This window comes from Lepidothrix coronata, unplaced genomic scaffold (genome assembly GCF_001604755.1).
Source record: "Lepidothrix coronata isolate B3197 unplaced genomic scaffold, Lepidothrix_coronata-1.0 Scaffold13, whole genome shotgun sequence".
Classification (NCBI taxonomy): domain Eukaryota; kingdom Metazoa; phylum Chordata; class Aves; order Passeriformes; family Pipridae; genus Lepidothrix; species Lepidothrix coronata.
The window spans coordinates 8,847,894-8,862,733 of NW_016690193.1; the positions used below are offsets into that span (position 1 = coordinate 8,847,894).

At 34.5% G+C, this 14,840-nt stretch overlaps 1 protein-coding gene across 4 annotated transcripts in view; it reads right to left on the reverse strand.

Annotated features, from left to right (window-relative positions):
* Positions 1-919: 919 nt before the first annotated feature.
* SPOCK3 (sparc/osteonectin, cwcv and kazal-like domains proteoglycan (testican) 3) overlaps positions 920-14,840 on the reverse strand; it is a 171,926-nt gene continuing 158,005 nt past the window's right edge. For all 4 annotated transcript variants that reach the window (XM_017805989.1, XM_017805988.1, XM_017805990.1 and 1 more), the window contains 4 exons: positions 9,840-10,061; positions 3,271-3,333; positions 2,022-2,159; positions 920-1,272 (listed from right to left, as the gene is read on the reverse strand). In XM_017805989.1, the coding sequence (XP_017661478.1) occupies positions 1,100-1,272; positions 2,022-2,159; positions 3,271-3,333; positions 9,840-10,061 (596 nt within the window). In that variant the 3' untranslated portion in view covers positions 920-1,099. The remainder of the gene's footprint in view (positions 1,273-2,021; positions 2,160-3,270; positions 3,334-9,839; positions 10,062-14,840) is intronic.

Here is a 14,840-nt window from a genome sequence, read left to right on the forward strand (position 1 = left end):
CTGGTATTAATTTGGTAATTGGGTGTGCTTACCTATTGCCTAATATCCTATACTGGTATGCATGCTAAAACCTCTCTATTTCTATTTTGCAAGGCACCTTTACAATACGTTCTCTAAGTTTCTGCACTAGTAACAGAAAACAACATGAATTAAGATAAAAAGTGAAACTATTTCCTGAATTAAGAAAATAAAAAACATCATTATACATTTATTAAAAACTACCTTGGGTCAAGTGACAATACTCTGAAATACAGTCATGTATAAAGGTAATACAATTTTAAGCAAATCATTTTCCCCATGTAAGTATTTTATGCTAATAGGATTAGAGGGAAATACAGAGAAACAACAAAGGGTGAAACAGTGTTTGAGTAAATAATGATAAAGCTTATACTGTCCTGACATGAAGAAAAGAAAAAAAAATAAGGACAAGAAAATTTTAGAATTACAGAATTGGTGCTTGTCCATGCTACTGCTTTTGAAAAATTCTTTCAGTAATCTAGCCATCCCCTAATAAAAATGTAACTACAAATGCAAACTCAAAGGAGGACTTTGTTTTAGTCTTCCCTCCTGATAATTTTTCTCCATAACTTTGGTTAATTAAAGGCTGGTGAGATGCTACTTGTGCATCAAGGTTTTTCTACTGCAATACAATTCTGATTTATAAAATGGACAACCTGCAAAGACTTCAAGGCCTAAAACACTGACAGAACTGAAGTTGAGTTATGGTATGTGTTCTGAAGAGGACATGCACAGTTCCAAGTAAGGGCAAATATCTTTTCACCAGAGTTTTAAAGAGAATGGTTGTCTTTATACTGTGTTTTGCACATTTATATTTTCAGTAGCACGTAACATTTTTGTCTTCAGGCTAGATTCCCAATATGTTTTCTTCAGCGCTATGGCATTTAAAAACTCAAAAGCACATAATATAATTATTCTTATTTAAAGAAAAAAGTCTATGACTCCAGCTGCAATGTTTGAAATAATCATACAAAATATACATATTTGTTAGTACCCTTTTGATCACGGAGAGCAAAGGGATTTTATGAAATGTCATCTCATGAAACTTAGAAAGGTACAATACATGGACCCTCTAATATCATCAAATATATCCATCATGATCATCGTCATCATCAACATCATCATCTCCTTCATCTTCATCATCATCTTCAATTTCATCTTCATCATTCATTAGTTCATCTTCATCATCTTCATCATCTGCCCATTCATGGAAATCGCCAGAGGCAAAATCACCTGAAGTCTCTAAATCGACAGCTAAAAAGGTATGATAGTTATAGAAAAGACTCACAAGATACACTACATATTTATAGTATATTTTACATTAGCATACAAAAGGCACACCAGAATATTTACTTCCAGGAGAACTACAACGTGTGACATAAAAATAAAATACAAATAATAAGAAGATTTTTTTGTCATAAAAGAAATCAATTTCAAAAGTTAATGAATTTCTCAATGTTAACAAAAGGAGACAAATTTTACGGATTTGTAGAACTATAATGAATGCTAGGAACAACTGAAAAAAATTAAGTCCAACTTGCAGATGACAGTAAGGACTACCGACTACTGTTCAGTTCTTACATATCTATCAAACTGCCCATTTATTTAGAAAGGATCCTGGATCAGATGGACAATAGGCCTGAGCTTGTATCTCAGATACTGTGTTCAATTTACTTTCTGCTTCAGGCTATGTTCTTCTGTTGCAGAAGAAGTGAAAAGGAGTCATATATGACTATATAAAAAAAAAAAGAGAAATACTTTTTTTCATCTTTTAATCAAATATGCCAAGCACGTATAAGGGGTCTATTAATAGCTGACCCCAGTGACAGAAGTTCCAAAAAATAATGAAGTAATAACAATAACAAATTATGCACTGATATTTTTTGCATCAAAATCCATGTAGTTGGGTCCCACATCTGTTCTTACTGAAGAAATTTAACCTGGTTGGCAATCAAAGGGAATAGCACCTCTAAATCAAACACCACAAAGGGTTTTTAACTTACCACATTCTGCTGCACCATTTGTTCTGGATCCTGTTACCTCATTACCGTATCTGTCAACACACCAGCACTGCCCTATGCTTCCATGGCACTGACTTGGTTTGTAATACCCATCTTCATCACAGAAGGGGATGTACTGCCCTGCGACACATAGATATGTAGTAAATAAGTGTATTAAAATCTGCCCCTTGGCCAACATAACAATTATAGCGGAAAGCAACTACCTTTTGCTGTTTCATCATTCCAGACTCTACACTGACTGGTTTACTAAATTCAGTTAGCAGAAAGTGACTCAGTATATCAAATGTGGGAGGGAAAATAACACATAGCAGTCTTGGATTGATTTCAAGAAATAAAGTGAGCAATCTTCCTTTAAATTTTTTGTTGATCCTGTGACACATATTCCTTTCTTCCTGAATGCCTTGGTCAAGATATTCACTGTATTCTGGGGAAAAGGCTCAAATGTAGAAACCACTCCTGAATGGGAAGTTTTATCATCTGCGGAGTACAAAGAGGTCTGAATAGTAAGGGCCAGGCTTCCTGGACTAACAATTTGCTAAAAGAAGTTAATTGTATTTAATATGTATTTTACAAACCACTTAGTTACATAGTAATATTTAATTATTTCACCACAGAAGACAAATGCATTGTAACACACCACCACCAACTGTAAAAAAAATCAATGTTAAATTTGCATTTATACGTAAAAGAGGGACTTATTTTGTGAGGCAGTGACTTGCCTAAGGTTGAACAATCCACTGGTTTTCATTTGGACACTTTCATGTGAAAGTGTACAGTTCTTTTTAGAAATCATCCTTAGCAGAAATACAGTTTTGACTGCTTTGGGCCAAGCCTTTTATTGCAGCTTTTATACAGTGGCTAATGGTAAAAGGAAGATTTTACACTTCAGTAATATTGATACAGTATAAGCTGATTTACAGCAAAGATTTCAATTACTTAAAGAATATTACAGTCAAAGGATCAGCACAGACACTAATTTAGGAGTGCCTTAGACTGTCCCCTCTATAACTGTGAAAACGTACCTTCTATCAGGGTAATAAAACAGATGTAAGATCTTTTGGTAGGTAAGGTAATAAAACTAAGTTTAATAGCTTTCAAAAATTTCATAAATTTCGTAGCTGAAATTTACTGCGGTCTATCTTCACTGGATTAATATTGATTTTATGTTGCTGTTTCACTAGGCTTATTTATGTAAGCAATAAAACCTTCAAAAGAATGATCTATGGCTCACCTAGGAGCTTCTTTCCTCCTTGCTGCTTCTGAATGTTGCTGAGTTCTGTCTGGCAAGGTGGGTCTAAAACGACATAAAAATGTTAAACAGATTACACTGTATCTAGGACAGAAAGCATAGGACTAAGTTTTCACAGTTTACAACACTTTACGGTCACTCTAACTACTGATCTTAAGAAACACACACATCTGAAATGAAAGAATTACTGCACCTTGCTACAGCTCCAGAATTATGAATCTGCACACCACCATGCATTTGTGCAGAAGACCACTCCCAGTTAACTCATCTCTAAGTGAGCATTAGTCACTAGTTTGGAGGATCAAGGAATGCTAGACCAAAGTATTAAGTCCATCACATGTTATTTGATCAGTCCACAAAAATCAAAATGCAACTATGAAGCTTGCTTCATGTACTGCTTAGAAAAAGGATGGTTCTTTCAATTTCTTCCCTTTTGTCCTTGTTAGAAGTCATGTCCAAGTTTTCTATTTCACATAATACACTAAGAAAATAAATATTTTTTTACTTCACTGGAAGTTTGCAAGATTGTGGTTCTATGGCAACACTTTAAGACTGGATCTTAAAGATACAAAGCCCCATGTTCAGTAAACCAACTTAAAAATGTTGGTCAAAATGTGGATGGCTCTAAGAGGTAGAATAGGTATTAAAATTCAGTTTTCCATTCTTCAGTTATAGCCTAATCCAGTTCTGAAAACTTTAATTTTCTACTGTCCATAAAAGGAAATCACAGTATGCCCCATGAATGGGAAGAAAATAAGATGTGAATGTATATACCTTACTGTTGAATACATGAAAGAATCAAAGACAACAAAGTACTAATTAATCTCTGAACACTGACATGGTGTACTACATTAGACCATTAGCACAACAGCATGTCCCATTCTGAATCAGCATTTGTATTACTGATTTTACTCACATGTCTTTAGCTTATACTGTTCCCACACAAAATCTCATATTCTATGCATTAGATACATTAAATACATTTTACATTTTGGCAGACTCCGACAATTTATAATACATCTTTGCCACGTAGGCGCCCTTTTTTTCCATGCAAACAAAAAAAAGCCTTCTGAGCTAGTTTAAAGATGAGTAAGACTGGCCTAGCTTACTGATGAAGAACACACATATGACCAGAACCCAGTCCCTGCAGGGCACTCTGGTGAAAAATGCCTAGACGAACTGCAGATCAAAAATATATTCCTGGTAAACACAGAGCCTTTTGGCTGGCATTTGGTACTATTCATGAGCTCTTTCCTAAGAGAGTAAATAAAAACTAGAAGACCATAATAGCCCCTTACCGACAGCAGGTTGTTAATTTCTCTTGGCTCTACATTTTATATATCATTTACATATCCAATACATTTAAAGAAGCTTATAAACATTTCCAGTGGCCTCAACTCTAGTGGGCCAGGTTTTACACACTAAATCTATTATGATTCTTTTTGGAGTTAAGACTTTAAAAGTAGGCTCCACTTTCAAAGTACTGTCCACAGGAGTCTCAGTGTCAAAACAAATTTTCAGGAGTTGTCCTTCCAGACAACCAACCAATTTTCTGTGTGTGCTCTTGAAAAATCACTGGGATTTCACATCACTGGGTGGGTACTGGGTTTTAAGAATTTAGTCTTTGAGTATTTGCTGAGGCTACATAAAGTTTTTTTTTTTGTTGTTGTAAGAAGTGCTTTGATGATGATCATGATCGCTATTTGCCAGAGATGTTCATTACTTTTCAAAACTAAGGTTTCTGCCTTTCCTGATATTTAAAGAGTTAAAACTTTTAATTCTACAACATTCTGAGGATCAATTATTTCTTAAAACAAAGGTATTTTCCATTAATCATTAATCTAATAAATGACAGTAATTTAATACACAAGTATCAATAGGCTAGAAGGATCTAGGACTGCGGTGGATTTGGCAGCGTTAGGTTAACAGTCGGATTATGTTACAGAACCTTTTACAACTATTCTATTCTAGTCTAGTCTAGCCTAATCTATCCTATCCTCCAAAGAGATGGGAAATATACCGAAGGAGAAGAACTAGTCAAACAGGAAAAATACACTTATTTTGTTCTATGGAAAAAAATCCTAAATCAGAAACACAGATCTAAACACATGAGCACTAACATGTGGAAAAGAAAAAATTATCAACTATGCCTAAAGAAAAAAAAAATTTCATTTACAGCTAAAAATCTTTGGTTACATAATTACAAAAAGGAATACAACTAACCAAGAGGTAACATGGCAACATGAGAAAGTTACTTACCCAAAACTCTCTTCTTCTCAGAAGTTAGGTCTTCAAGATTCACATTTAAGCTTTGCTTCTCAAGATAAAAGCAGCAAAAACTCTTAACAATACTAAATCACTCTGTTGTTAAAAACTGTCAAAGAGAAGGCTAGAAGTTCAACCATCTCCTTTTGGTCTATAGCATATCCTTTTTCTTCGTTCCACAAATTATAGTGCTTCCCTCTTTATTTTCCAGTTAGTTCCTAAGTTTGAAAAGCTTTCTTTAAGATTTCTGAATTTATTTCAAGAAAAAAGAAGAGTCACAGGACAACTTCTGGCAGTCCTGAGCCAAGAAGAAAAAATTCCTTTACAAAAATCAGTGTGGTGGCTTCCTTTGAATAGCAATTAATCTGACATCAGTCTTTATGATAACCTGAATACAAACAATGTACCTAATTATCTTCATCCCTAATCTACTTCCATAGATGTGGCAGTAATTGTCTTTCTGATAATATCACTGCATTATTATGAGTGATTCATGAACCATGTAACACCAGCCATCCACAGTTCTTTAGTGCTAAAAGTACTCATGCACACCAGAGTATCCCATGTTATTAATACTGCCCTTGAGACATCAATATCCAGTCGTGTCAAGAGGTGCTTCCAGGATAGCACAACTAAGCTTTGGTTTACCAAAATGGCACATTAACAGAGCAACTGGAGTAAAACTGGTAGATTTTATAAAGAATGTCTTTCATTTTTTACAGACACTTCTGAAGGAGCTGTTATCTTCACAGTGAGCCTCCAGCTTTCCAAGATTCTCCATCTTACTCAAATACAAAACAGTGATTTTCCACATATCAAGCAGGTAATATTTGGCAGAGGCCCTAGGTTCTGGAACATGGTCCACTGCAGACAGCCTGCCTTGTTATGTCTTGCCTGTGCTTGTGGTCAAGCATTGTAATTGTTCTTGGACATCCAAGGCTTTTACTTTAGGGATCAGAAGCATCAACACTAGACTTCAAGAATTCTTTCAGGGGATCTCATTTATGATCATCATTTATCTTGATACGCCTTCCTTTATAACCATCTATAAATATATTTGAAGTCCTTGCAATCTGAAGACTAAAAAATATGAATCATGATAATTATTATTCATCTGTAAGATGGACTGTTTTTAGTCATGATGATGTTTTCTAGGCATGACAGACAGAGAGCCTGTAAGAAAATCTGCCTAGAAAAGTGCTGGACTAACAGATTCATGCAGAGGCCTGCAGTAAAAAAAAAACTTAGGTGCTAAGCACAATTATTCCCAGTAGAATTGGGTACTCTGCTACTCTGATTCAGTGATGCAACAAAGCAACGCTACAATAATAATGAATTACTGGCAGAAAAAAAATCAACCTATTAAAAGGTTGACATTGCAAAGGCCTCAGCATTTAGGCAAGCACTAAAGTGACAAATTAGCATCAAACAACTAAGAAAACAAAGTTCTGGAGATGGGCACTGAAGCACTTACATGAATTGTTGTTGAAACTTGAGGGCAATAGCAACCAAAGCACACAGGAAGACTTGCAAAGAGCACCAGAAAAGTGCAGATTTTAAAGTATTGCAGAAATGCATTATAGTTTCTTGGATATATCTCAGAAATACTAAACTACATTTAAAGTAGAATAAGACAAGAAAAAATGCAATGAGCATCACTGAGATGTATGTAAGTATTTAAGCATTAGTCAAGGCAGGACAGCTACTATAGGAAGATCATCTTCTCCACAAGAAGGATCTGACTTCATAGGAAGTTGCTTATATTGACTAGAAGTTGTGAGCAATGTGCAGTAATGTGTCTAGTGTAGTGTAATGCATCATGGCATATCTCAAGTAGAAAGAAAGAATGAAGAAGAGGTGCAAGTACTTGTCTGATCCCGACTGTCTTGCATCATGAAGCTAAGATCAAAGACCATGAGGGCTTCTCGGATAATGACTTAAGCAATACAATGTGCTTTCAAAAAGCACAATGAAATTGCTATCCCATTTTGATACATATTGTTGACTAAGTTTTGTATTCACTTTTGAACACTGTTAATCAAGAACACTGCTGTAAAACCGTTGATCTGCCCAGAAAGCAGCTACTAAGCTCAATGAATACAGGGAGCTGCTCTGCATGGCTTGAAGCATTCTGTTAATATCAACTTCTTTTAATAAACATCAGAAAGAAGCCACTGAATTTCTCTACTTTGCCATCCCTTTGCTATTAATAGCAAAGGCTTAGTTAAAGGCCTTATTTAGATTGTTCAATCAAGTAAAACATAACCAAACATGAACATATTCCAAGGTTTTAGCACAACACTGCAAACTATGAATAAAGAATTCAGTGGGTTACTAATACCAGGAGTTAGGACTCAAACCGTTGTGCAAGAGCTAATAATAAGACATGAAAAATAAGATGATAAGCTTCTTTTTTCTCCTTACACCTAAAAAGGAGAATACAGATTTTGATGACAGCGCTAATTTGGAAGGATGAAGGGCATGTCTAATCTGCAAGGATTGCCGAAATTGACATTTCACTTCATTTACAATGTTGAGGACACATCTTTTTTACTATATGCTCGTACACTGTAGTATCAAAGGCTATCTAATCTATTTAAAATCAGCGCCTTATCTCAACACCATTATCAAGACAGCAAGGAAATTGGTAAAAAAGGGAAGGAAAGCTTGATAATGTTGGATTCTGCAATGTGGAGAATCAGTGTCACTGAAAGTCGGATCTGCTGGCATACCATTAATAACATTCTGCAGCATATAGAGCAGTCTTTACAATACCATCCTCAAGTTCTAGCTGTATGCTGAGCAAATATTTAAGACAAGATGAGTTTATAGGCTATAGAAAGCAAAACTACCTGAAACTAATCTATGGAAGGGTTTTCTTAATGCCCTGGTTATGTAGTACATACATGATATAAAATTGGTAGAAAAACCTTGGCCACATATTATGTGCTGTACTTCCTCTGGCAACTAAAAAGAATTACGCTGCTCTCCAAAGTGTAAGGTTGTTTATATATTAAGCTGAAATTATTGTGGTGGTAGTTTTTTTTATTTTAAAGACAACTGAACAAAACATGTTATGTTCTTTAAGAACTACCTTACTTCTGGGATGGGTTATTTTTAATTTGCTAATTTTGTTAGCAGTACACATACATGCTTATAAGATAAAAGCCAAAATTATTGTTCTACTATGAAACAAACAAGGCATTTTGAAAATTTAAATGTTAACTTTATAACTAGAAATTTACCAAGGAAAAGAAATCTGCTATTCAGTATTTATCTATAGAAGTACAGCTTTATTTTTATATAGATTTAAAACTAGTAGATGTGGCATGATAAAAACCTTTATTTCCACAGAAATCAGAATCATGTTGATTGCTAATGGGAATTTATTATGAGAGTTTTAAGGGCATAAGTGAGATTTAAAAACTGATACTAAAATTTTCAAAAAGGTTGAATTGCCTTTGCAAACTTTCCACCAAATCAGTTTTATCTCCTCTACTGGCAGAAGAAATTTAAACCCTGGTTGCTATTTATCCTTTAAAAAAACTCCCTCATGTTAGTAAGAAAATGAAGGGGCAATTCTGACCAATTTTAGACAATATCTAATGAGTAAATTCCTTGATACATTATAACTAGTTTGATCATATAATTTATATGATGTCTCACCTACGTCTAAAATTTTTTATACTCCTCAGGAAATAATGCTTATAGGTCATGTTTATTTGTATAACCAAATCACATCAGAACATTAACAAGATATTTAACTAGGCAATAAAAATCTACCGGTTTTAGGTCCAAATGACTGGAAATAACTTTATCCATAATGTTCGTTCAGCTATTTTATTAGGTTCACAGAACATTAAGATACTCTACATTAGCAATAAAAAAAGTTTATTTTATAATGTAGGCAAAGTAGACTGTGAAAGAACTAATTTAAGTAATTTTGTTCTTTATTTTGATCTCTCTCCTCTACATATGTACTGGATGTTGGCACAAGGAACAATATAGCTGTAAAAGCATTTGTTGCTGTTTTGCACTTTATTTAGAATACTTGAATTTTTAGCAAGCGTTTCCATTTAGCTTGGGTTGGGGTTTTTTGTTTGTTTGTTTGTGATTTTTTAATTTCACTTTAGGTATTCACCATAGGTCAAAAACCTTAGCACAAATTCATTGTACAGCATTTAAGAGCTTGTAGTTTACTGTAATCTTCTTAATATGTTAAAAAAAAGATGAAGCCCAACAAAAAGGTCAGTCATATACATATGCAGCTTGTTCTCATCTTTTACCTTGCTGTCTTTGGAAGCAGTAGCACCACTCATTGTTAGATATCAAACTGTCTTTGTATGTGTCACAAGAATTGAAGAACGCCCTGGTGCATGGTTCATTCTTGTCAAGGTAAATGCTTCCAAGTTCCGACTGGTCCAACAACAGGTCATAGTTCGTATCAAGCCTATTAAACATCCAGCCAAGGGAGTCTTTGCAAATTGGCAAAATGCTGGTATCAAATCCTAAGAGGTAAAACAGAAATAATAAAAATTACATACTAAGAAAGACAGAGTAGCTGTTGAGTTTAGCCATCCCAAAAGAATGCAGCATCACGGGAACAGCTCTGGTGGTACACAGATACAGTACATACACAGTGCAGGCTACTGAAATACTACATATAAATTGTATGTCAGATTCAATTTAAAAGTCATTAAATTAACCTGCTAAAAAAATTAATCACATCAATGGTCTCAAAGCATTTAGAAATACAAGTTTTCTTGTCAAATGTCATAACTATAGCATACACACTATGTACGCTAATAAATTATATACAGTGATTTCCTGGAAAACAATTCTGTTAAAGAATTTAGATGATATTATAAACCAGGAGACTGAAACTTAAATGGTTTGCAAAGTTTATAGAACTAAGAAGAGAATAAATTCCAGAAAACTTGTTGGAGTTCATGTTTTTATTTTTTTTTTTTCCATTAATATACATTTAAATCTGTGAAAAAGTAACATGATAGCCTCAACAATGCTTTGAAAGTTGTATTTTATCTTTATCTGGAGTACTTTCTATCTCTGAGGGGACCATGGAAAAGATAATTGGACACAGGAATTCCCAATTTCTACTGCTGTTAAAAATCAAGCCTGTCTGCTTTTGCTGTTGTTTTGACAACATTAGAGAAATCTGTAAAGCACTTCTATACTGCTAAAACAGGTCAACTTGGATAACCCAGTAATTGTATTTAGAAATCAGTAAATTTTCTTTTACATATATATCTGCATATGTACATGTCCACACTACGGCAGAACAACCATTCCAGAAAGTAAAAGAAGAAAGCTGATAGCATCAAAAATTCCTTGTTGAAGTCGGACCACCACATAAATGCCCTTTCCCCAGAAATCCTGAACTAACTATGACTTTTCATCAGGGTGATCTCACTTTTCCTTATTCCCTTATGACCTGTTGCATTAATTATTAATTTTGTTTGAGAGAAAGAGAAAAAAAGCAAAAAAAAAAGCCAGCCATTTGATATTTTTAATATTTTTCATAATTTAATACAATTTAAAAACATAGCCAAGCGTTCAACCAATGACCTCTCTCTTCCTTCCTCTCCAGCCCCTGTTAACACGTAAAGACTAAACTTCTTTTCTGTGGATTATGAAAAGCAACAAGATACAGGACCCAACAGAATGAATAAGGATATTATAGCAGATGTGTTATTAAACTTTATCTGTAAATTATATCAAAATTGTTCAGCAGGTGTTTCTGATTAGAAAAATTCTGTAAGGTTCCTCCATCTTAAAAAATTTTATTTAAGGTTAAATATTCAGTATAACATTATTTACCTATAAAGCTCTGTTCCTGAAGGCCTCTTAACACTTTCTCTCCTAGTCCTGCTTTTAGCTAGAGATCCTCCTCACGACCTTGGATTCAGAAAGAGGTTGACATAAAACGTACTGTCACCTATCCTGCCTTTTGTGTACCTGCATGACGGGAGAAATTATTCTTGTGCTCACAAAATTTTTCTGAATTTACCACTCTGGCCAGCTCACCAAACTGTAAGAGAAGGGGCAGAAAAAGAGCAACCATGAGGAGACAGATTTTAATTAACAAGATGCCAGCTGGAAGGGAATATATAAAAGCCACGTTAAGGGTGTATTCAGGTGTATTTTGTGGGCCAAAGTAAGTAATTGTAGATAATACATCTGCACGTGGAATTTTGAGCATAAATGTACTGAAAGAAGTATCACTTTCAAGTTTCGGACAAAGTGTTTTTAGTGTTTGTGGTCCAAGCTGGCAAAGCTCACACATAAAGTACTTTGTATTTTAGGACACTAGAAGACAGCTTTATGTATTTAGTAAATTAAACCAAGGAAAAGCAGAAAAAAACCAAACAACTGCTTATTTTACTTCTCAGTCAGTTTCAAATCATACTCTAAAAAGAAATAAATTAATCTGACGACTAGTGAAAGAACACTGAACGTTTCAAAGGTTGTATGCATCACTAAATTAAGGTTGGAACAATATTATACAACTGTGTAAGACTTTATCCCTATTTTTTTCTTGATTCCCTTAATTAGCATTAGCCTGTGACTTGAGTTCATTCTCTGTTCCTATTTCTCATTTTTTTCTCACTTCTTTCTATATAGCTTTTAGATTTTTTAAAAAGTGTGCCTAATAGTAATGTCCCACCAGCCTTTTCTCTATTACATTTGTCATAGTTAAAGACAGAGCTTGAAATTAAAAAAATTGCATTGGAATCAGCAATATCACTAAAAGACAGATGATTTTATTACAGATCTCTGATATCAACAGGATAGCACCAGAAAAATGTCACTATGTTCTAATATTTTCAATAAATCCACTTAAGGTTCAACGTAACTATAGTTAAATATTTAAATATAGAGTCTGAAGTCTGATATGCACAATATACTCTTCCCAGAAACAGGAATATATTATAGCTGGTACATCAGAACTAATAAACCTGGTTTAAACAATAACATTTCATATAAGAAATTTTTTATGCTATTTCCAAGCCTGGAAAATAAAGCTTACATTTATTAAAGCTGTCATAACCTACCTATTAAATAGCATCACATGCTGGAGAAAAAGCACTGTGGGTCATGGGGTCTAGCTTTCTACTAAATAACTGTTTGATATAATAATTTCTAAAACTGATCATGCTTTACCTTGAAAGTAGTTTGTTTCTTTTTTCAGAGCTTAATTCTGAAGTAGTTTGTATGTTCCTTTATAGCCCAGGCATATTTGTTGTTGTTTTTACTATTTTTTTGTTCTTCCTCTTCTCTGGCATACACAATTTTAGTGTTTTAAATAGTGAAAAATCACATATCTTTTTAGTTTTCATTTGTCTTGTTTTATCAAGCCAACCTATTTCACAACCATCAGTCACTGCAGTATAGAAATGTCTGAAATCTAGGTCAAATACTAGTTTTGGTGAAATAAATAAAAATGTCTCAAGTATTTCAGAGGTAAGCCAGGCAGGTGTTGACAGAGATAGAAGCTTTGTTTGAAATAAAATGGAGTAGTCCACCTCTTCCAGAACTTCTATACCACAAAAAGATCATCACCCTCACTTCCATGTGCACATTATCTAGTCTTTTAGAGATTACTGAGGTAAAGTAAAATTCTTGGTTCATTTTAAAAGAATCTTTAAGGAACTGTCCAAAATAAAGATTATCAGAAGTATTTTCTCTTGGCAATGACTTTCTTCATTTTTACAATATTGATAAAATAATACATCTGTCACTATGGAAAATGTTATACTTGTGAAAAAGGAGACAGAAAAGCACTTAGGTACATACCTAGAGTTTAACATCTGCTAACATGGTTTGGCACATGAAGGGGTCAGGTGATACAGAACTAAGAATCAAAAAATCACCACGTGACCTAGTACTAGCAAGTTAGTTGTCCAAATTACACATTACATATATTATCACTTTGAGCACCAACTAGAATGCTGGTTTTTTAGACATTTTTCACAGTTGTGACAGAAAACACTAAACAGAAACTAAGGGGGATGGATTAGTATGATGAATGATAGTAATTTATTCTTGATGATGAAGTACCAGGACATGATACTGAGGAGAGCAAAAACTGCTGCTCAGGTGACTAAATTATGAAAGAAGATTTTCGCTTCCTCTAATTTTAAGCACTTATTTAAAATCTATTTCCATATACCATAATAAGATGAACTTTTATGAAGCTATTTCTGAACATTGTCTAGAAAAATGTGAAGTACCAGCTTAAGCTCTTTTCCTCGGCCAAAACAATCCCAAGAGAAAAATTATTAAGAAATATAGCCCTCCTCCATGGCTTACACACTAGGCATTCAAAACATTTGTTCAAAAGGTACCAACAGAAGCGCTCCTGTTTCTGGTTATTCCTCAGGGGGGAATTTCAACTCTTAGTAAATATAATCTGCTTTCCAAGGTAAAACTATTGTTTGCCTGCTTATTAAGGATATAAGCAATAAATACTTGTGTACAATGAGGAAGACAGATTTTGACATCATGTGGAAACCAAAACAGCATGCATACATACATAGGGCTCACGTATTGCATTATGTAGAAATTGTTTATCCAATACACCTAAAAGTGCATGATTCTTTCCAATACCAGTACACTCTCTGAAACAATAAAAAACACCAACAAATCACAAGTGAATAAACACATGAGCACTCTGCCAGAGTCCTGACTGCCATCTAGACCATGGATTTTATATGTTCAGTGTGCAAGCTGCACAGCAAGAAGGTTTTCAATTGTAATGGATTTTTGTAATATTTGGGCTTGCAGAAAATCTTCAGTTAACAGCATCACACAGCTCAGGCCAACTACAAGCTGGGAAAATGTTTTCCTTCCTAATGTAATCAAGACGGACCCGAGCAGGACAGACTAAAATAAAGAGGACTAAGCAGATATGAATGCCTTCTGTCATACTTGATCACAAAAGTACTGATCTAGGTGAGCCTCATCTGGCTCCACACTAGCCCAAGAAGGAGACAGCTTTAACACTCTCTGTCACCTGCCTAAAGCTGGGTTAGGGCAACAGACGAAATCATCCATCCCTGAGCTGGAAGGGACCACCGGGATCATCGAAGACCAACTCCTCGCCCTGGGGAACATGGTATATGGGGTACCAAAGGTATTATGATAAACCTAGGAAAACCGATCCTCATTTCACAACAAAAAGTACAAGAGGAAGAAATAAAGCACAGTTGCAATGTTCTTTAAACACCTGCAACAGTTTGCATCCTGAAGTCTCTCCTTTTCAAGAA